General features: G+C 48.0%; 3 protein-coding genes across 3 annotated transcripts in view; 2 read left to right on the forward strand and 1 right to left on the reverse strand.

Moving 5' to 3' along the window:
• Positions 1–688: 688 nt before the first annotated feature.
• Positions 689–3871, reverse strand: CSUI_008112 (uncharacterized protein; the record flags this gene model as incomplete). The annotated part of the gene is made up of 4 exons (XM_068068251.1): positions 689–1243; positions 1835–2070; positions 2897–3053; positions 3721–3871. Coding segments are annotated over 4 exons (741 nt in total), but the record flags the coding sequence as incomplete, so codon positions are not given.
• Positions 3872–4119: 248 nt separating this feature from the next.
• On the forward strand, positions 4120–11686 carry CSUI_008113 (gtp-binding conserved hypothetical domain-containing). The gene is made up of 6 exons (XM_068068252.1): positions 4120–6019; positions 6429–6466; positions 6651–6822; positions 7211–8098; positions 8741–9262; positions 9984–11686. Exons 1-6 carry the CDS (start codon positions 4736–4738, stop codon positions 10773–10775), a joined length of 3696 nt encoding a protein of 1231 aa, XP_067919770.1. The 5' UTR covers positions 4120–4735; the 3' UTR covers positions 10776–11686.
• Positions 11687–12856: 1170 nt separating this feature from the next.
• The window catches only part of CSUI_008114 (abc atp-binding domain-containing protein), a 16043-nt gene continuing 6671 nt past the window's right edge, over positions 12857–22228 (forward strand). The window contains exons 1-5 of the mRNA XM_068068253.1: positions 12857–13720; positions 14420–16904; positions 17986–18259; positions 19449–19864; positions 21103–21282. Coding sequence (XP_067919771.1) covers positions 13692–13720; positions 14420–16904; positions 17986–18259; positions 19449–19864; positions 21103–21282 — 3384 coding nt within the window. The 5' untranslated portion in view covers positions 12857–13691. The remainder of the gene's footprint in view (positions 13721–14419; positions 16905–17985; positions 18260–19448; positions 19865–21102; positions 21283–22228) is intronic.

A 22228-nucleotide genomic window follows, 5' to 3' on the forward strand; every position in this document is an offset into this window, starting at 1 on the left:
CCGGGTTCAATTCCCGGAACAGCCCTTGTGTTTCTCTATATCAAACATAGTAGGTGACCAAGGTTTGATAGATTGCCCTCCTCCGTACCGGCTTCTCTCATAAACACGGAAAGAACTGTCTGTTCTCGTCCCCTGCCACGTTTTTCCCGCACGCGTTCTCCACGGCCGTCTCGCCACCACGGTAAGATATTTGCTTGGCCCAGGAATCCGTATCTTTCCCTCGTACATGCGGTCGCTGCATCGGTTGATGCCCTATGACTTCCTCCCAGGGTAAGGAACGACAGCTCTTGCGAAGCGCCATCACCCGGCTCACAACCCTCGGCGTGGCAGTGACGTTTTGGTGGTGTTGCGACAGTCCGAGAAGGACGCCTCTCATATCTTTGAAAAAGGGTCTTCCACTCGTATCTAGTTTCTCCTACAGACGAATGCTCCCGCGTACTAACCGACACGCATTCCTCACACCACTGATCTTGTCCGCATGTTGCACAGGGGTCAACAAACTCCAACGTGAACAGTCGCGGGGACTTTCCGCACCGTTCCGTCGCGTTCTCCTGTCCTCGTGGACAGGCAGGCTTGCTTCCCAGTGGCTCAATCACTTACCCCGGCGTCTTTCTTCGATTCTGACTGTTTGAGAAAACTACTAACAAGCGAATGCCCCTACTACACTGATAGTCACCAGGCACTCTTCACCTACCTCTGACGTCCAGAAAACAGGCCTCTTCGGCATGAAGTCTGAACAGCCCATTCAATCATCTCTCTTCACACGTCTGTCCGCCACCAGTTCGCCCTAAGATGCATCCATATATCCAGAGTTCGTCTTGGGTATGGATAGAAAAGGAACCTATACGGCCCATTGTGCCATTTCCCTTTCTACACCGCCCTTTGACACTACCTCACGTCCCATCTACAAAGATCGACGCACATAAATGAATAAAGCGGACCGCGAGCAGATCCTACACATACCGGTCATTCAGCAGACTAGCAAATATACATTACGAACACTTGCTGTGCCTGAACGGCAGCCACCCAGCCTTTCTGCATGATTTTCAGGACGCAGCTGCTTCCACAGGCGGCGAGGACGAAGGGTCTTTCTCGGAGGACTCGACGCTCGAGTTGGTGCCTTCGCGGCTCAGTGGCTCACCGTCGCGCTCCTTCCTTCCTGCTCCTCCGTCGCTATCGAACATGGGATCCTGGGCATCCGCTTTTTCTGTTACAGGTTCAGTGTACATATCGGGTATGTGGCCTGTACATTTAAAGAAACAGTCGGAGACACACACGGGAACGGCTGCCTCCGCTCTCTCAGGCAGGACATCTCTAGCGCAATACCTCACGCAACTAGAATGCCAGGTGAACGCACGTGACTGCCAGATCGATGTGAATCGGAGCGACTGACTCTTCGTGACAACCGGACTGCCCGCGCCTTTCTTGATCAAGTTTTCTGCACCTTGCGAGGCAGACAACCAGATCAGTAGTTTGTAGGTTACCGCTACTGCAACCTTGCACGCTGCAACGCAGTCCAAAGTCCACCAAATGAAATCTGTCCTAGTTTGTACATCCCAACTCGAGGCCACCCCACAACCGGTGAATGTGCACGCGCTCCTTCTGGCCCCCTTGCTGTTAGGTACACATCGCCGATTGGTTCAGCTACTCCCTGGGTCTCTTATGCGGGAGTTGGACAAGTGACCGCGAGCAAAAGCCTAGAGACATCGAGTCTACGCACGTATAAGGACAAACCTCGCTTCCAAACAGAATAAGGCACGAAGAAACAGCCAAACAGCGTCACCTCCGGGCTGCGCGGGACAAACGCGTGGCGACATTACAGTGTTGTGCTCACCCCAGTTGAACTTCCCGCTGCCAGACTTATGTGAACGTCCATCTAGAGCTCTCGCCTTAGAGCCGGCATGATGTTCAAGCTTCGAAACTGCTTCTTTATCTCGAATAGTCCGCGTCATGTTCAAGAGAAGCCGGAAAGACGTAGAGACGGAGACGGCTGCTAACCCAACCAACTCTTGGACACACTGCTCCACAGAGACTTTCCCGGCCACGAAAAAGTAAAGCTGAACTTCTTGCCTAATTTGACACCCCAAAACATAAGAAAAAACCATCTACACTACAAGGGCGTCCACGCACCCCGCCAGGTGCCTCGGGTCAAATCCTACTGGGTATCGACCCGGGGAAACGGCTCACCAACCGTGACGATCAGCCGGGGGAACCGCTGTGTTCAGTGATCGACGCTCGATAGCCAGACAGGCACAGACGTCTAGCCGAGGCCGGGCGCATTCCCTATACAAGGAGAGGGCGTCACCAGCGTCGCGAAAGCTGCTGCTGCCGCTGCAGCCTACCGATCATGACAACGCGTGTGAGTGTGTCTGTCGAACTAGAATCGGCGGCACAGCGACACAGTTCCAGACGTACGTAGTGTCCCCGATACAGTGTCACGGTTTTCAGACGGACGCATATGAGTGTCACTCGCGCCGTACGAGAATGAAAAACAAATGAGTTCGCCTGTTCATTGGAGGATGAGCGAATCCGTGTCGCTCGTAGCGGCAAGGGGGAGTCAGTCGACAATCGGAGTCCTCCGTCCAATGCGGGGGGGTGTGAGATACAGGCTGACCTTGCTCTCGCCCGGCGTTTTACCTGCGGGCAGGTGTGATTACAGCGGCGTGTACCTCATCCGAGGCGTGAAATGACTCGTCAGTGATGAATAAAATGCGCTTCCTGTGTTGAGGTTCACTCATACTTCCAATCTCGAACACCTCTGGTTGCGGGTACAAGAACGGAACTCCGGGTTGCGGGAGCGCCGACGTTGGCGCATCGTTACTGGTTCTCTCAGCTGTGCGCACCGGAGTGGCCTGTTCGGCAGGAGGCGGCTTCTCAAGTCGCTATGGCAACTTACAGTTGTCTCCTCGGACGCTGGTTGGGGTGGAGGGCGCTTTCTCTCGGTGTGATGGGAGTCTTAGCCAGAGGGATGCCTTCTTGCCTAAAGCAGCTGAACGTTCCCAAGCTTGACAGTTGAGATTCGGCACGTCTGTGTCGCCGCAACGGGGGGAACGCTGCAAACAAGATACGGAAATCGCAGCTGAAGTTTTGAGGGATTGAGGGGATCCTTTCCGACAGCTCCCAAACATTCCAGTGAAACGGCCTTGCAAAAGTCGTGGCTCCTCTACAGCCAGGAGCCTCGGCGACCCCCGCCACGCCTTGCAGGGACATGAACAACAAGAGGCTTTCTTCGTTCCTTAGCAGCGGGACAGCGAAACTCTCCGTTTTCTTTCGTGCGCAACTACTGGCCGCACAGCCACGGGTTGCCGAGTCCCTTCTGTCGAGGGAAGACCTTCAGTGTAGTTTTTTAGGAGTTACGGCGGGAACCACCGTGCCGGGCTGATAGTCCAACGGCCGGCGAAAAGTTAGTTTCCCAACTGCGTCTCGTTTCAGCTTCGGAGTAGCGCACGCAACAATGAGACGCCTTCGGCGCACACTGGACTCACGCACACTTTCTCCTCCGCACACACGTCAATCGTTCACAGCCTACACACAACACAGTCCAGCACGAAGCGTCGGGCGGGCGGAGTCCTGGCGCAGGCGTTACAAGTAGACGAATATTTCGGCAGCTGTGGCAACGCTCGCGGCACTACATGTGCGTGGTGGGTGCTATCTGCAGTACGAGTTTCCGAGATAGCCCTGCAAGCGGAAAAAACAGGACGCGATGTGACAGAGATTTACCCCGAGGAAGACGACCATCCCGCCTTCGGTACGAGTCACATGTCTTGACGGCCGGTCGGTTCACCTGCAAACGGCAGACGGCGAGACCGCTAATACTAAGTGGCTCGACGCTCTCCGGTTGGAGTGCTGCCACAGCTAAGAGGCTGTTTCCAGCAGTTCGTCTGATCCTCCCTGACATCCGGATAGGAATCCTCGGGCAAATGAAGCACTAGAATACGAGAGGTCAGGCCGCGGGTAAATGCACACGGACTTCCCCAGCTGCGTGTTGTGCACACTACTTCGGTGTGCAGGCCCTACTGAGCGCATGCGACAACATCCCTTGTTCCCATTCGGGACACTCGGAGCGACGTAGATGTCACAAGACACGAGCTGGCACGGTTAACATGTTCTTCCGTTCGTCATTAGAGACACAGGCATCTCCGGACTTCCGTTGTCTTTACAAAGTAGAGCTGACCGTACACCAACTCTTTTGCCGTATTAAGTACATACAGCTTAGTCTCCGAAGAGGACGGTGCCCTCCTGTCTCCTTGCACTGCGTCCACGCTTCTCGGTTCTCTTCTAGAACGAAATTCACCACTTGGTTTTTCCGCTGACTTTACCTCAGCTTGAAGCACCATCTCTTGCCCCGTATTTCCTCCCCGTTTCCTTTCGTCTTCCGTCGATCCTCCAGATCATAAGCTCACTGTCGCCAAAGACCATAGTAGCGATTTGTTAACCCCTAAGAGCGTGCTCCTCCTCTCTTTCAACTCGCCATGCATCTCCCTAAAGTGCGAGTCTTTCATGACGATATCGAACAGTCGGTGTCTTTCTAGGGGGGTGGCGACCGGATGAGAGAATCTCACGCAGTCGATAAACTTACGGTGAGACTGACGACAGTCGATGCCCAAGGATTGTCCTTTGGAACTCATGGGGTACAACAGGCTTCTCCAGTCAGGGGCCGCTAACATTGAGAGGGGGGATGAAAAAGGACCCGCAGACACGATGACGGCTAGGAGAAGTACCGGGCATCAGTAGAATGAAGACGAACTGTGCTGGTCTGTGTGTGAAACTCCTAAGAGTTTGTCTGGTTTCTTACTACAAAGCAGTCGTTTTCCTTATTTTGTCTCTCTTTCGTTTAGTCTCTGCGTCTGCGTTCTATTCTCTTTCTGGGACTTCTCAGACATCTTTCACTCTTCGCTTGTGCCCCTTTTCTTTCTCCGAACAGTCAAACTTCCCCCTCCACCTAGAAGATAAACAATTCTCTTCACTCCACACAGGAAGCACAGACCCCCGCAGAAGGTCTTATGGAGAACCATTCTCGCCTGAAACTCCCTCAGCTATAGGACGATTCCCGCCCCTGGCTGCTTGTTCTTCAACTCTAACACGGGGGCTACAGCCACCATCTGATACCATTCGTAAAGAACACTTGTCGAGTTGTTTCAATCAAAGGAAGTCCTCCTCCTCCTTCTCAGTCTCTCTCTTGTCTCCTTTCAATAGGCTCTTGTTTCTGTCACCCCCTTCAAGATCCATCAGAACAATAAGTCCGTTTTCTCTCTTTCACCCTAGGTGTCCCTCTACGCAGCTGTATAGTCTCTGGTATCTTTCTACCTCGACTTTACACCCCAGACTACGAGAGAAACAACTGCATTCTTCTCGTCGTTCTATATCACCAGTCGTGTCTCCTTCTTCCTCAGATCTCTTCTCTCCTCCGCATGAACCACTTCTACAGGAAGACGATCATAAAGATGACTCGCAAGAAGGCATCCAGGATACCTCACGGTATTTCAACATCGAAGATGCGAGAAATACATCACTGTCTCCTAAGCCCTATGGCTCGAGCCTTTCACATACATTCAAACCAACAGCAAGCACAGAGTTCTTCTTTAGACAGACATCTCTCTCTACCCCTCAGGAATCAGAGAGTGCTACTACCACGTCACCATCTCGTTCTTCGCCCTCGTCTTCTTCCTCTCTTTTCTTCAAGGAAGACCAGCCCTCCTTATTCCTAGGACTACCGAGAGAAGAAGACGAAGAACAGTTGAAGGTGGTGGCCTCTGCAGAGGAAGTCAAAAAGAAAATAAATGTGAAAGTTGATGAAAGGGTAAAGGCTAAGGTGGATGTTCGCGTAAGAAGGAGACTCAAGGAAATCATGAAGATCATGAAAAAAGGAGAGAATGCCCAAGAGAGATTGAAACAAGACTTAGCAAGAGAAGATGAAATAGCCAACGTTCCTGAACTTGCCAGTCGAAGAGCCGAAGAGTTAAGGAGGCTCAGACTAGAGGACCCTCTTACAAGGCCGATTGAACGGCGTAGATACACTGTACAGTGGTCTGTCTTGACTTAGGGCGAGCCATCTACTTTTCACATCTCGGAACTTCTCTCGCCTACCTCCTCTATGTGTTCTCTCTGTATGCGCGCAACTTATAGATAGGGATGGTTTTGAACCTACCTGTCTCTCTATAAACGACCATCTATCTGTCTCTCTGCCTAGCTTGATCTATCTTCATTCAACTGTCTACCTTTCTATGTACGTCCCTAGATATCTATTCCTAATCTAGCCTTCTACCGATCTAGCTATCATCTATCTGCCTATCTATCCTCATCTCTTTTTCATTCTCTCCCTGCCCCAGTATCTTTGGTCTCTGCTTGTCTCCGTAGCTATCTACCTATGTGCTATTTTCCTGGGCGCTGGCGGCGCCTCATTCGATCGTTCTCCTTTGCCACCTCAGTACGGTAGCCTCGATGCTCTCACCGAACTCCACGTGATGTAAGGAGGAGCTCGACCTTTCTATCTCTCCGTGGTCCATGACTATCCACCCGCACTTCAAACAAAACCTTTCCTGTATCAGCAGAAAAGTCTCCAGACTTCCACTCAAAGTTCTGTGTTTCTTTGGGGTGGCTTCTTTTCTTTTCTATGATGGCTTTTTCTTTCCCCGCTTGTGTACTTTTAGGTGGCCGAACTTTGCAAGGGAAGCTCTTCCTCGCATACTTGCTGCTATGCCTCATGTTGACCTCATCGTCGAAGTTAGAGATGCCCGTTTACCTCTCCTTACTCAGCTCCCTCTTCAACCTCCTGCGGGAGGACAGAAGCCACGTCTGATTGTCTTAACGCATGCAGATCAGGTAGGCGTTTTTCTTCGCCTTCTTCTCCCTAGAGTACGTATCTCTGGAGGAGACGAAGAAATCGGGGGTCTACTACTATCATGTGAACTACGGAGACGCGACCGGAAGAAAGAGAGTTCTAGGCCTCTGCTTCAGAGTACATAGTCGTAAAGGCATGCATGAAAGGCTGCAGTTGTTTGACTTGCCTCAGCCCTTCTGTCAGGATCGAGGTATTGCATTCAGACAAGCAATACCAGCAAAGCATTTCGCTTTACAGCTACACGCCTTCGAATAGTGAAGAAGAATACATACATATATATAGATGAAAGGGTCATATAAGCTGTCCGTTCGTATGCTTACGGTCCGGCTATCTTGCTTCTTTCCTAACTTTCTGTGAATTGACCTGTAGGCTTCTGAAGCGGGAAATGCTCAGTGGGCCCGCTACTTTCGATTTCTGTACCGACTGCATGCAGCCGAAGCTCTGGAACGTGATGAGGATCGGGGCGGAGAAAGACTGATGAATCTAGGGAAGGTTTTACGAGAACCCTCGATACAAGAAGAGAGTCCGCTTGAGGGAGCAAGCAAGACAGATGAAGAGACGGAAGAATGTGGAGAGAGATTCAAGAACATGAGTGAACGGCTGACTCCGGACCAAGAAGGGGAGGGAGAGAGTGATTCGTCAGAAAATACAAACAGCTCGCTTATTTTACAACCTCCTATACCTCCAGTCGTTCCTGTCCTCTTTGTGAATGCCCAGCAGGGGGGAGCATGTATTGTACGTGTAGAGAAAGCGGCAAGGAAGATCGTGAAGAAATGGAAGGAGTATCGAAGGGATGTCGAGCTGTATAGACACCGCGTGAATGAAGCATTGAAAGCTAGGAAAGCTGCTCTGGAGCCAACTGAATCCCGTTCTCGAGTCGGCAGTGATAAAGACGAAGAGGAGCTAGATGTGGGGAGTCGTGTAGAGCCTCACTCGGCGTCTGAAAATCGGCTGATCGATCAGTCCTCTCTCTTGGGCGGTAAAGCTTTTGAAAGAAGAGGTATGAAGACTCAGAAGGGAAGGAGACAGAGATATAAGGAAAGAACTCCGAAGGAAGAAAGACAGCTATTCGGAAAGAGTGAAGAAGAACAAAGGGCTTCAGACACCGCAGCTCGTGGAAGTCTCCGTACTAAGCGACCCCTCCGCCTGTTAGTCGTAGGAATGCCTAATGTAGGCAAGAGTGCTCTATGCAATCGCTTGCTTGGTACAAAGAAGGCCAGAAGCTATAACTATCCTGGAGTCACTAAAGTTCTGACGGTAAGGCTAGATTTCGGCTTGCAGCTACACATAGACAGGGTCGCTAATACACATGTCTATACTAATACTCCTAGTTTATGAACATACACACACATACTAGTTTACAGTCACACATGAACTGTATCCCGTCTCACCTGGTGAAAGATACCGTTGTAGACGACGGTCATATTGTATCTACGCATGTGCCAGCCTCAAGCTGATGAGCTCTTCTGTATACATAACCATAGTGAATATCTCCCTGCTGGCTACACTTTGACTTGCCCAGCCAGCCCAGGTTGACAAAAAATCTTCCTATGCTAAGATTGAGTGTGGACTATCGAATGAAACAGTGCACTCCACCGCTGATCTCACTCTCCCTACATCGGAGCCCATGGCGCGTCTCTGTACATGTTAAACTGCATCTCTATATGAAGGCAATCTGTCGAGACAAAGAGCGACTTGAGTGTAGGCAGTGGGAGAATCTATCATGACGCGAGATGTCGATGGAAGTGGTGAAAAGATGAGGTGGTAGGACTCCACTGAAGTTCACGCTCTCTACACAGAGTGTGAGGCTACATGAGGCTACCTCTTATCAGTCTGGAGCTTTTCCTGCATACCACAAGCCCATTTCGTCTTTCCGTTTGAGCGTTGGTGTTCTTGCAGTGGTACCGACGTCGGGGTACATTTTTTCAAACGAATCTTCACCGTCTCTTCGACTGTGTAGATACACCTGGATTACTTCCCCCTCCGTCGACGTCCCTTCTTCGTCCGGGAGGCCGAGGGACCGTTATTTCTTCTACCACTCCTAGTCCTACTGGTGATTCTTCGGCGGCGTCTCCTTTAGTCTCTTTTCCTCTTTCCAAGCCGAAGAAAAAGAAACAAGAGAAGGCTCCTTCCATTCGAGCTCAACACTCTGTTTCCACCACGCACTTCTTCCTTCGAGATCATCCTGTATGGGCAGATGACGATAGTATTCGGCTTCTCGCATCATTAAATAAGATTCCTCAGTCTTGTCTGTTCACTATCGAAGAAGCTGCTGTAGCTTTTCTCAATCAAGTTTTCAAGGTGTGGGTCCGTCGTCCGTCTTTCATACCTTTAACGCGCTTTGCAGAGAGATACAAAGTCGATCCTTTGGCAAAGGGCGTCACACTCAATGAGCTCAATGCATGTGAATATCTTCACAGGGTAAGGAATCTCGGCAAGCTAGCTTTATCTATCTATCTATCTAAGCATTCGATATGGTCAGGCAAAAATATATTACCGTGGACATTGTAAATCATGCGTCTAGTGGTCGCTCGGGACCGCCTTGGTGCGACCATCTTCAATATGAGTGATCAACAGAGAGGGAGGAAGAAGAGAAATGTCGACACGCCATCAAATACCCGACTACTGACAGACAGACCCAGCAGGAGTTACCCAGCATACCTACTGCGCCACTTCCAGATGTAGCTTAACGTGAAAGCGTCTCTAACAAGAACGGACACCGGAGAAGCAGAAGTGCTTCGCGTCCTTCCCTCTGTGCTGTTGAATCTCCTATTATGATAAAACTGACAATCTCCCATGTGAGCGAGGTGGACGAAGGAGCTACGCGGGCCGTCGCGCCACGCTAGAACTTCTTGTTTATTGAGGAGAAATCACGCCGTGTGTTCTTGTGGAAGAGAGGAATTAATACTGACACCGCAGTACTCTCATGCATGCAGAGCAGCTCACGGAATAGCAAAAAAGTATCGAGGAGGCCCTAAGATTCACTCGAGCAAAAGAACAAAGATGCGATTCTGTCAAGTTTTCCTGGAAGATGCGTAGGGGTAGTAATGCCAAACATGTCCGGTATGTACTCTACCACACTTACTGGCTATGTCATTCTATGTCTTGTTTCTCTTCCCTGGTTTTTCCTGTCTCTCTACAGCTCGCGGCGAAGAATCATCACTATGGTACGGGGGCGGCAACACAGCGTCTCCTTACAGATGTAGCCAAGGGATACCTTGGTCGCATGACTCTTGAAGTCCCTCCCAGTCGCCAGGAGATCCTCCGTGCTGTAAGAGCGGCTAGATCAGGTATACGAGAACCTACAGAGGACGAGCTTAAGCGAGAACAAGCTCGCGAAGCCATCAGAAAAGACCGTATGCATGGAGGAACTGACCGGAAAGTCAAGTCTGACTGGCAACTTTTAGTTCCGGACCCTGAAGAGGAAAAAGCTCGTCGTACTATACTGTGGAATGTCAGAAAAACCAAAGACAGCAATCCAATGGATGAAGGACAAGCGAACGAAATGGAAAAAGAAGTGGCCAAGGAAGAACACGAAAAAGGGGACGCCTCGGACGCTGGAAAGAAGAAGAAAGGAAAAGCGGCACGTCTTGAGTTTGCTGCAGCCCGAGAATCTGATTCAAAGAGTGAAGGGGAAACTAGTCAGAAGACGACCACAGAACAACTAGTGGAGACGGCGGGGAAAAATACTCCTGTGATAAGGGAGGACTCGACTTCTTATCTAGCACAGAAAGCTACCCCCGTTCTCTTCGCAAAAACAAAGCAGAAGTCCGCACGAACGAGACCAGCACCAAGCACAGTCAGAACAGTTATCACGGAAAGCCTTGATAACAAGGTGGGGCGGCACACGAGCAGAGGAAAACTACTTGATGAACGCCTTAAGACAGAAGTAGAAGAAAGAAGCTGGGAGGCAGGTGATTTCGAGGGATGGTGATGACGATGACAGGGGTACTAATACAGCATGAAAGACACGCAAAGAAACAAGTGTTGTCTTGTTTGTATTGGAACTCTCCTCACAGTACAAGACTGCGGAAGAGTGCACGGCGTATCCATCATAGGACGACCGGCGCCTTGGGGGTCGAACGTAGTAACCACAAGAAAGTATGTTTTGCCGGCGCTGATTAGCTTTCCTCCAAGTGTGGATGATATACACCCTTTCTGCAGAAGAGTAATACGAGTCGCCGTCTGTGTCACTCCTGCGAGCTAAGCAGTTCAATGCAGGAAGCATGACAAAGAGTGGCTTAGCCGCCCAAAGGGAGCCGCTAGTAGTTAGTTCGGCGGTGGAAGGTGAAGCTTTCTGACGTTTCTCAATAGCTTAAGTTTATACGCGTGGTGTTGCTAAGCTTGTACGGAAAGCCCCTGGAGAACAACTCCGACATCTCTCCATTTGTGGCTGAATACGACCGCAGCAGACCGACACAACTGTTACATCGCCGTGCTTTTCCGATTGAATTCTAGAAAGTCAGTGTTCGTTCTTTTGTCGATATTCACAAAGAGGAAAAGTCGAAGCATTTGAAGCAGACGAAGTGACTTAGGGCACGCTTTCCCCCGTCCTAGGGACTGACGAGGAAAACGATGTAAATACTCGAAGTGTCCAGAGTCGGCAGGCAATCTCGGAGAGCGATTGTTTCTTATTGGCTATAGAAGAAGACACACGATTCGAACGGCAGCAGCATGGAGCTGTCAGCGAGCAGCCGTGTTCGAGATCTCGAGAACAGACGACCACGTTAGGGAGGGAATATGCTCTTAAGTAGGTCCGGGACTTCAAGGACGGATAAGGGAGGATGTTCGTAAGTGGCAACGGCCATAAAAGTGTGTGGTACAATGTGCGACGGCGCCAGGTCTATGTGTAGGTAGAACATGGTGTAACCCGATATCAATACGGAGACAAAACAAACTCCAGGAGCAGGAGAGTCTCAAATGCCGAGGCGCGGACCAGGCGGCCGGCAACGCACCGGACACACTTGAGCTCTCTCCGAACAAGTTAAACTGCTGAAATGCGTCGAACAGCCTCTTGAACCTCGATCAGCTGGTGGCGAGGGCTGACCTGCTTTTGAATCTGTTGAGAGGACTGCGTACTTGGCAGCCGGCCGGGGGGAAAATCAGGCAGACAGGTGAAATAGCCATCGAAGATAGGGTGTTGCACGGCGTGCATTATGTCGACAGTTTATCGGTGTTTGGAATGTGGTACACGTGCGGGCGGTAAAGGCGACACGTCCCGCAATCCGTCGTAGACGTGCGCGGGGAGACCTCGTCAGCGTTGTCTGTGGAGTGACACTTCGTAGATCCGCTAGACCACCTCGCAGCCTTCCGTGTGCCCACTGCACTGTCAAAAGCAAGTGTGACACCGTTGCTCGTATGTTATGAGCCCGGCAGAGTCACGCCTACAACTGCTATTTCGGCTACTTCTTACCTGGGACGACAAGTTGAAGTCAAGACGTGGGCCTCCAGGGAAACCAGAGGACATTTATTTCGAGGTGGGGAGAGGATGTTTGTAGGATACTCATCTTTAGAAGAGCGATTGCGTACTATGTCTTAGTAAAAGGATTCAGACTGACGGGGATGGAAAAACTGCGGCAACTTCTTGGATGGGAGACCGCCTGCTCCTACAAGCACAAGGCTAAAACCGTAACACTCCGGCGTGGTTCCTAGCTGTTTCCGCCTACGTGCTAGGGAAATCTCTACTCCCCCGAAGGGTGCCATCGACACGTGCGCGTGTCAACCGAAAGCCGGCGCAGCAAGCTGACAACGTAGACTGCGTTGTGCAGAGATTCCTTCGCAGCTTTCACCCGATGGTTGACAAGCGCTGGACAAAAAATTCTCCTTGTTACACCGTGAGACGGACTCGAGGGCGCCCCGAAACACTTAGTCTGTGCCCACAGAACGGCGCCCGGACCGTTGCCAGCTTCTGACCTAAGCAGTGTTACCAGTCGCACACTCCTTAAACTAGAGTCACAAGGTCGGACGTTGCTAGGCAAGGCACGATCGTCCTGACAGTGGCGCTTGTGCAGGAGACGCGAGGCTTGTACACTCGGGCGGCTACCGAAGGAAAAGACGTTACTCTAGGAAATAGAATTCAGGTGTACACGGAACGAGCTCAGATTCCACCGGGGTTCTTTGAGCAGCGACGTCTTCCAAGATCTTGGAAGAGAAGGAAATGCGAACAAAGCCTTTGTGGCCAAGGGAAGACAGACTCGGGACGGGTTGATTGGGCAGTGCAAGGGCCCCTCCCGTGTTCGGAGCGAGCTGTAAGCAAGGGTGCGCTTTTTGGGCGGCCGCTGGCTGTGCTAACTTCCCCAGTTCTCCTTTTCCCTTAGCGTTGCTTAACACAAATGTCCAGCTTTTCGTTTGGACTGGGGAGGGAGTGTAGACTTTCTGTTGTCACCGTTCTTTTCGTTTCTTGTGCCAAGAAGCTTTGTCAAGGTCTTGTTTAGTCTTGTGATTAGAACAGAGCCCTGTTTTGGGCGCTCTGGCGTAGGGACTTTTTTCTTGTATTGCTTGTCTCATTCCGGACGAATTTCCCTAACAACGAGTCAAGAGCGTATCAGAACGTAGTCTCATGAATCGTAACACTGCAAAACCAGCGAGTAACAGGAAATCGATCTATAATCAGCTCCAAGTTGAGTCGTTCTCTTGCTCTTGGAAGTGATCGAGCTGAAGGCGTTTTTCTTGGCACAGGTGTTAGAGGTTTAGTCTTTTCTGACTGTCTTCTTGTATTTGGGGATACATCGTGTTCTACTTCTCGGTGTGCATAGACTCTTGATCGCAAGTGGTTCTCGGGGGGTTTCGGCCGGACATCGCCGTGTGTGTCCGAGAGTGAACAGCCTCAGACTTTTTGCGCTACAGCATTATGGAGAGCTTTTCGTCCACACAGCCCTGGTAAGATTGAATCTCCATCTCTTGGTTTTTCTCGTTGTTTACCAGATCAACTCCAGGACAGCGATCCTTTCGAAAGGTTCTCTTCCGCATGTGCATTAGTCTGTGAAGGTTCGGGCAACAGCTGCATAAATATATATCTTTCTGGCACTTGATTCTTTTACGCCTCTAGCAGTAGAATTTGCTCGAGTAGCGAAGTCTGGCACGGACCGTTGACACTAGCGACGACCTGATTTCATCCGACTGGATGCGGTCGACATACGAAGGTTTTGTGAAGCCCTCTGGCCACATGTGACCCACAACAAGTCTTCATGTGCCGGTGTAGCAGAGCGTGGTAGGAAAGAGTTCTAGAGAACTCTCATCTTTCGTTCAGTGCTCTCTGCTTTCATTCTTAGCGGGGCTTGTTTCATACCCGCCATTTGACCGTGCAGGGCTGCCAGTCCGCCCTTTCATTCCAAAGACACAAAACAACACCTGGTGATGCAACTCTCTACGTCGATTAGGAGACCCAAGCAGTTGACATTCTCACCTCTTGAAAACTGAAGGATTATCTTCTGTTTTTCTGAAATTTTTTGTCTGTTTCCACATCGGACTTGACCTGTTGGCTACTGAGGTGGGATGGTTGTTCACCTTTGGGTCGTCATCTTTTTCTTATTCCCTTCTCTCTGCGGTCTTTCTTTCCACTTGGTTTTTCTGGTACAGGAAGTTGTATAGCATACGGACAGCTGATGATATGCGTTTTGACGCCTACGATCTTCCACGTCATTTTCCATCAAGTCGTTACCGGGCCTCCTCCGTTCAATATCCAGTCGTTCCAACCTGTCCGCCTCGGCTAACCTATCCCCCTTTTTTGGCTTCTCTTCTACATCCTCTCGTTGTTAACAGACCCCAAAGGTCTTTCCCTCTTCCTGTTAGCAACAACACCCCAAGCACCGGCGAGAGTTTGACCAGCGGTACAAACGCGACATTGCATCTCCTACGGAAGTTCCTGTTTTCAGCAGGCAGCAGTACATATCCTGTCTCATCCTCGTCGACGGTCAGTCTCTTACCACAAAGAAAACATAGCACATTTCTCTGTGATCGCGCATCCGTCTTTTTTTCAGCCCCTTCACCATCTCCCTCTGGTTCTCTTCGGTCGAGACAGATCCGGAGAGCATCTTTGCTGGTCGTTGTTCTTCTCTTATGGGGGCTTTCTCAGAGCCGTCGAGTGAGAAGATTTCTTGCTGCACTTCTTCGAAGATTCCTCCGGTTTTTAAAGCTGTTTTTGCCTTCAAGTCGTCACCACCGTAAGAGAGGACGTGGTGGCGATGATAATGATCATGACAGCCACGGAAAGAAACGACAGAACAGAGACGATGATTCGCCACGGGGCGCCGGACAACCGCGTCGGGCGATCCGTCGAGATCGTCACGGTGGATCATCCGGGCTTGTCAGTGCGGCGGAAGAGGGGACAGAAGGGCTCTTATCTCTCATGAGGTCTTCAAGATATCATGAAAGAGAGAACAACGGAGATGTGCAAAGTCACTGCATGGAGAAGAATCCGCGAAAAGACTTGGGATCAGGGAGCGTATACCACGGCATTCATCTCTCTAATAGTAACCATTCTAAAGGACAAGCGGAGATAGGGAGAACTGAAGGAACAAGTGTCCCTTTGAGAAATCAACTCCACCAACACTCCAGGGTCCTTTCGCTTTCTCCTCAGACCGAAAGATGGATAGCCAAGTGTTTTACAGCACCGGGTTCATTAGTCTCGACGTCATCCTCCTCAGATGACGGTGCAACTGCCCTTGAGACATCCGGGGGATACCCTAGTAGCTTAGATAGCGATCCGAGGCAAAGAAAGACCAGGAGGAGTATCTATGCTTCATCATCTGCAGGTGATTTAATAGCACGTGATAGAAATTCTCATCTCTGTTTGGTGACTTCTTCTTCTTCCTCTTCTTCTTCTTCTATTCATGATGTTTTACGTGACTTTTCTTTATATATAGAAGCGGCGTCATCGACTCCGGCTCATATTTCTCCAGAGCCTGTTAATACAAATGTTCCTTCGTGTTTCTTCTTACCATCCCTTGCATCGACTCCGTTCTATAGCTCTCAGAATGCCGTAGGAGAAGGGGTGTCATCGAATGAAGATGGATCATCTGGAGCTTCGAATGAGATAGATGAGGAACTTTTACCTGGATTAAGATCTTCCTTTGATGCCATTCCACATCCTTCTTCACTTCGCTCTGGAGGAGAAGGCCTCTCACACCTACGACGTAGAAGAGAAAGTCTGAATGAGAAGTTCGCACGAAGTACACCCCCCCCGTCATTGGGGGATCTTCATACAAATCAAAAGAAATATATTCTAACTCCTCCATGGCGGGCAACTCAAGGCAAGGAAGGATTCCTTCCTCTCTCACGAGCAGAGAAGAAAAGAAGAGAAGATGAAACTTCACTACGCAAAACAGAAGGAATAAGAGTAGATGGGGATACACGGTCACGTGAGAAAGATCTTCTCATCATGAGGGCTGAGACACCGGGTATATCTCCAAGACCTCCGTCATTAACATCCTCTCTCATGAAACTCTTTAGATCTCTTATTTCCCGACGGCATGAAAGAAAAGCTCCAAAGAATCCCCCGATACAAAAGAACAACGCTCTTGTCGCTCTAACAGGAAAAGAAGATTATTCTTCACATCCCGAGAGAATCTTAAGCACAGGCACCACCACTACAGATTCCTCTACATCCTCCTCTGGCTCAACTTCCCCTGTATTAGATCATCTCCCTTCTTCTTCTTCTTCGTCATTAAGATCTTCTTTGAAAGGAAACTTCCATCTCCTCCCCCAGAAAGCTCCTCCAACAACGAGTCTTCAGAAGTTCACACGTATTGTCCGTCTGGCCTTCCCAGGTCTCCTATCAGCAGAGGGGGGATGCTTAGTCTTGCTTGTGGCTGCTTTAATCTTAAGAACATTCTTATCCATATGGATAGCGTCTCTGAATGGAGGCATTGTCGAGACGATTGTCGAGAGAGATCTTAAGAAATTCCTAAGAAGGCTAGCAAATCTCATCGCTTATGCTCTACCAGCTGCTGCTGTTAATGCGGGCATTCAATTTCTAGAGAAGATGCTAGGCTTAATGCTACGACGAAATCTCACAAGAAGACTCATGAGAAAGTATCTCAAAGGTCTCACTTTCTATCAGATGGTAAGGGACGGAGGATGATATCTTGACATTTCTTCTATGAATGCTCTTCTTACTGTTCAAAGGAATGGATATCTATATTTTCATCTCTTTACACTGTTAGAATGCGTGGGTGTTCTTCTCTAGATCTTTTTGTTTTCTACGGGAAGACGGGATGGATGTACATATAGATGTGTATGTATATTTATACATCTATGTCTATGTATATGTGTGCTAGGGTCTCTTAGTGGTAGGATACCCGATGTTGTATATACTCTGCTTCAGGAAGCTTCTTCTTCTTTTTCTTCCTTTTCCTCTGCTTCCGTGTTATGCTAGAGAGGCCGTAGACTCCTCTTGATATCATTTGCCTACTGAAGTTGAAGGGCTCAATGAAGAGGAGGTGACGTATCTCTCTTCTTTCCTCGCTTGCTTTGCTTCTGACGCCAGGCCAAGTTCATACATTCATACATATAGAGAGATCTGGTAGAATGGAGATCCATGGCTTCATCCTTCTTACACCTGAATCAAAGGCACCCCATACGGTAGCTATTCTCTCCCTCTAGTTTCTTCTTCTTTCTTGTAGGTAATCACTAGGACAGGAATGAACATGACGCCCACTGGGACGCGAGACTGATCATCTCTAGCGCTAGTGTATAGGCACTGGACTACTTCCACGTTTCCTACACCCCCCCAGTCGTCCATGTTTCTTCTTCTCTTCCCCTTGTTTGGTGTGTGGATGTGTGTGTCTATATACATATAGACATACGAGTTGAGCCTCTAGTTTTTATTTTCTATCCTCTCCTTTCATTTCCCCAGAAGGCTTTCGTAAGTCTTCTTCTGTTTATGTATGAATGCCTAACTCCTCCTCTACGCATGCCTTTGTTTTCTATGTGTGTATCTATACATACGTCCGTGTAGGAATAAGAAAGAAAGACTATTACATACACCCTTCTCTTCAAGGCAGAGGGTGTATATACACTTCATCTTCACACTTCATTCTTTCATGCAGAGACCGCGTTTACACTTCGTCTTCATTGAGAATATGTATACCCAAGATTAAGTGTTTGTCCTTTCTTCTCTTCTTTCTTTCTTTCTTTGCTTTCAGTCGGCTTTAGATACTCGTTTACCTCATCCAGATGAAGTCCTTACATCTTCTTTATCTTCATTCACGATTCTTGTCGCATCACTCTTTTCTTCCTTTCTCAAGCCTCTCGTCGATATTATCTTCCTTAGCCGCACCTTGGTCAAACACTTGGGTATAGGAGCGCCTCTAACGCTTGTTGGTTGGTATATCTTGACAGCTGTCGCTATGCATGCAGTCGCACCTCCATTAGGGAAGAAGACCGCTCGACTCCAAGAACTTGAAGGAAAGTATAGAGGTAAGACGACGGTCCGACTTTTTCTTCTTATCTTGACTGAAAGATAGAGAGAAGCAAATGGCGAGCGTTCAGGAGATCGATCTATCACGTATCATCTTCTCTTTTGTTCTATAGAAAGGTATAGGTAGAGACCTCTCCTTTTCTATACATAGAGATTTTTTATATCGATAGTGCCAAGTGAGATGTACCCTCTCTCTAGATGCTTGGTTGGTTTGGGAAAACCTATGTAGATCTCGCTTGAGGAAAGGAAGAGAGGAGAAGTAATTTAGAAGTTCAAACAGATTCCTTTCATTAGTGAAGAAGAATGACTGTGGTAATCCCGCATTTGAGACACGCCAACAAAGGGTGACAAGATGACCCATGTATATACGTGCTCCCCTGGTGTATACATAGGCTATAGACATCTCTCGCTATGTATGTGTATAGACGTATATGTATGAATACATGTATACGTGGGCTATAGAGATCTATCTCCATGTATTTGTATAGACATACATGTATGAATATATGTATACATGGGAAGATACAAGAGCATTACACATTACGCTAGAGGGGTCAGGTCGTCACAGGCTGAGTCCATTTTCTATGTCAAACACATCGATATGCACATAAACACACATACTGATGTATACGTATGCATGCTCTGGTCAAAACATCTACGTACATACATATGTATATATAGATTTGTAGCCTGGGGGGTGATAAATCTCCATCTCGTAGTTCTCAGGTTACTTTCCCTTATACTCTGCTAAAGACTTTGGACTCAGCATGGGAGAGCGGCTACTTCTGCATATGCGATCTAATCATTCAAACTCGGTAACCGCACCTTCTGATGCGACCTCGTCTTATATAAGAATATGTACCTGTATGTATTGATATGTATTTGTATGTGTGTCTCCATGTATGTGGATGTCCATGTGTATATGTGTGTATATGTATATGCCTTTGTGTCTTCTGACCGTGAACTGTGAAGTAGGTGACCTCGCGTTGTGGCGAAATTTCAACTATCGTGACATTTATCAATCTTTCTGAAGCACATCTGTCTTTCTTTCTTTCGTCCTTTCCTGCTCTCTGCATGAAACATGATTCGCTTGCTTCTTCAATTTGATCTTTCTTCCTTTACATGTCTCCTGCTTTTCTATATCTATGAATATGCAAGTATGTGGTATCGTGTTTCTGTCATTTTCAGCGCTTCAAGCAGATGTCTTACAGCATAGCGAGGAGATTGCTTTCTATGGAGGGTCATCTCATGCAGCTCGGAGACTAGACACTTCCTTTGATGGCTTGTACGCCTTTAAGCAGCAAGTCCTTGTTATGTATCATCTTGTTATGGGGTCACTAGACACCCTGCTAGCCAAACATCTAGCCGTGGTGGTTGGCTATGCAGTCGTTGCCGCTCCCACCTTCAAGTCAGCTAGTAGCAGTCCCCTCCTAGGAGCCCAATTCAAAGATAGGAAGATCTCAGGTCGACAACCGCAAGGAGGCCTTTCTCTTGAAGAAAGAAGAGACAATTCCACATCAGGAATAACGGCTACTTTAATGGCATCAAGGCTTGCTGGTGCTTCTGGAGGAGATGCCTCTCAGCCTGCTGTACAGATCACGCATGTAAGAATCCTTCTATTTCAGGTGTCTGTACACTTGGACACGAACTCTGCGTAGGTTGATTCCTACGTTACCTACTCTTCTTCTTACACACGTTTGTCTCTAGAGAAGATCGTCAACAATCTAAGAGTCTCCCTTGGTGAATGTGGGCAGTTTGGGGGTTTCTTCTCCCTGTTGATCTTCCATCTTGCATAGGAAGGATGACGAGACAGAGGCACTCTGATTAGGCGGACCGCTGTTGGTTGCTTCTGTAGACTAGATATCAGTATATACACCGTATATATGTATACATAGATATATATCTGTTTGTCTAGCTCTCTTCAGTAACTGCGTAGCTTTTATTTCTTTCGGACTGCCTCTATGGAGGTTTCGTTTAGCTGTCCTTTTATCTAGACAGAAGGGTATGGATTGTGCATGAGGTGTGTTTCTCCTATTTATCTAGGCATAGAGGGTTATTCTCTCTCCGAAATGTCTTCTCTTCTCTGAGGTAGTTCTATACATGCGGCTCCTATCTTTGGTATTTTCAAGAGTAGATAATACAGATACGAAGAGGGGGGGGAGACGAGAAGAGAAAAGATCCATAGATAGACAGACAGCTACAGACTAAGAAGAAGAAGGCAAAGAGATGAGGGGAATTTAGCCGAATACCACCCTGTGTGTGAATGATGATAGATGAGATATCTTTCTTTGTCTTTCTTTTGTTTCTGTTCATTCACATGGTTTATACATATCCATACCTGTGTCTGTCCTTCTATAGATGGATTTATCTATAAAGCAAGAAACTCTTCTCTATCCTACATATGTATATATATGCATATATCTCAGAGGGTATGTATGTATGTATTTCAAAGGATCCGTGATACCTCACATAGACTCATCCATATTTCGGATGCGTGTGGCTATATTCAATGTATATATATATATATTTGTATACGTCTGAAAGAAAGATTATAGGCTTTCTTTTTCTCATTCCGGATTGTTCGTTCTCTCTCTATCTCTCTATCTATTTATCTATCTTTCTTTCTATCAAATGACCTTCCAGGTCACATCAACCTAGCTCTACTCTTAGCTTCCTCCCTTGGTAATGATGTATGTTGATATCTCCCCTGTGTGTGTATGTATGTATGTATTCTCTTGTCCTCTCTTTGCTTTTCTTCTTCTCCTTCTTCTTCTCCTCCTCGTTTTTCTTTTCTTTCTTCTTTTCTTTCTGTCCTTTCTCCTCCTTATCATCCTTATCGTAGGATTACATTCGGAATAGCAGTCTCTTGATCAACCTCGCCAAAGCCATAGGTCGCATAGTCATGGCTTACAAAGACGTCCAACAGCTCTCAGGCATAACTTCTCGAGTGCATGCGTTTCTTCAAGTTCTCGATGACCTGAAGCTAGGCATCTATTGCTCTAGAAACCCTGTCACAGGTTAGAGCTTTGAAGGGGAAGAAAAGATCGGAAAAAGAAAGAGACAGAAAGACCTCATGATAATAATGGCAAGGAAGGATAGAGACAGAGTAAACGGGACATCGAAGAGAGGAGAAACGAAGACAGGAGAAGAGAAGAAAAGAGAAGAAAGAACTTCAAAGAAGAGAGGAGAGACACAACAACATTAAGGAGGAGAGAAAGAAAGGCGTCATGAGAAAGAAAGGGAAAGACTGATGAGAAAAACTTCTTCTATCTCGACACTCTTCTTGGTCTGTTCACTCCCTCATCGAAAGCCTTTTGTGAAAGAAGGAGTGACTGGAGCAAAACGAATATGGAGATAGAAAGACGCAGGATACATAGATAGATAGATAGGTAGAGACATAGAGACCTCCGTGGGGGGTGTAGTGATGCTTGTCTAGATTGAGAAAGAGAGAGAGAGAGGTCGAGTGGAGGTCTATGCATGTATCTAGAGTAAAGAGAGAGATCGATTAAGCAAGTCGATCTGTTTGCTGTTCTGCTGACAGAGAAAGAGAAGGAAAGAGAAATAAGTTTTCTCTCCTGACTTTTCAAAGATTATTATTCTCCTATTAGAGCCGCCACCTCTTGAGCAACAATAGAAGCCAATGGAGAAGTCGAAACATGTGGATAGAACAACTTACGAAGGCTGCCCGTGAAGTGATGAGTGGAGATAGCCTTCTCTCTTAAAGAAGATGGAAAAGATCTTGGAGATCTTCCTACAGAGATTGAAACATCGATGGATTGACAGATACATAGATAGATGCATAGATAGATAGATAGGTAGATGAGACTTCATTGTGGGAGGATAAGAAGAGCCAGAGTTCGTGATATAAGGAACGAAAGAGCAAGGAAGATGGTCTCAACGATCTCGGTTCTCGGTTGCTTGTTTGTCTATCTATCTATCTATCTATCTATCTATCTATCTATCTATCT

Source organism: Cystoisospora suis (genome assembly GCF_002600585.1).
Source record: "Cystoisospora suis strain Wien I chromosome Unknown contig_4469, whole genome shotgun sequence".
In the NCBI taxonomy this organism is placed as follows: domain Eukaryota; phylum Apicomplexa; class Conoidasida; order Eucoccidiorida; family Sarcocystidae; genus Cystoisospora; species Cystoisospora suis.

Excerpts from the sequence above, each read along its gene's own strand:
- CSUI_008113 (XM_068068252.1), top strand. The coding sequence starts at position 4,736 with ATGAAGACGAACTGTGCTGGTCTGTGTGTGAAACTCCTAAGAGTTTGT. Across the intron at positions 6,020-6,428 it reads TTGAACGGCGTAGATACACT|TACGGTAGCCTCGATGCTCT; the intron begins GTACAGTGGTCT and ends TTGCCACCTCAG. Across the intron at positions 6,823-7,210 it reads TCTTAACGCATGCAGATCAG|GCTTCTGAAGCGGGAAATGC; the intron begins GTAGGCGTTTTT and ends ATTGACCTGTAG.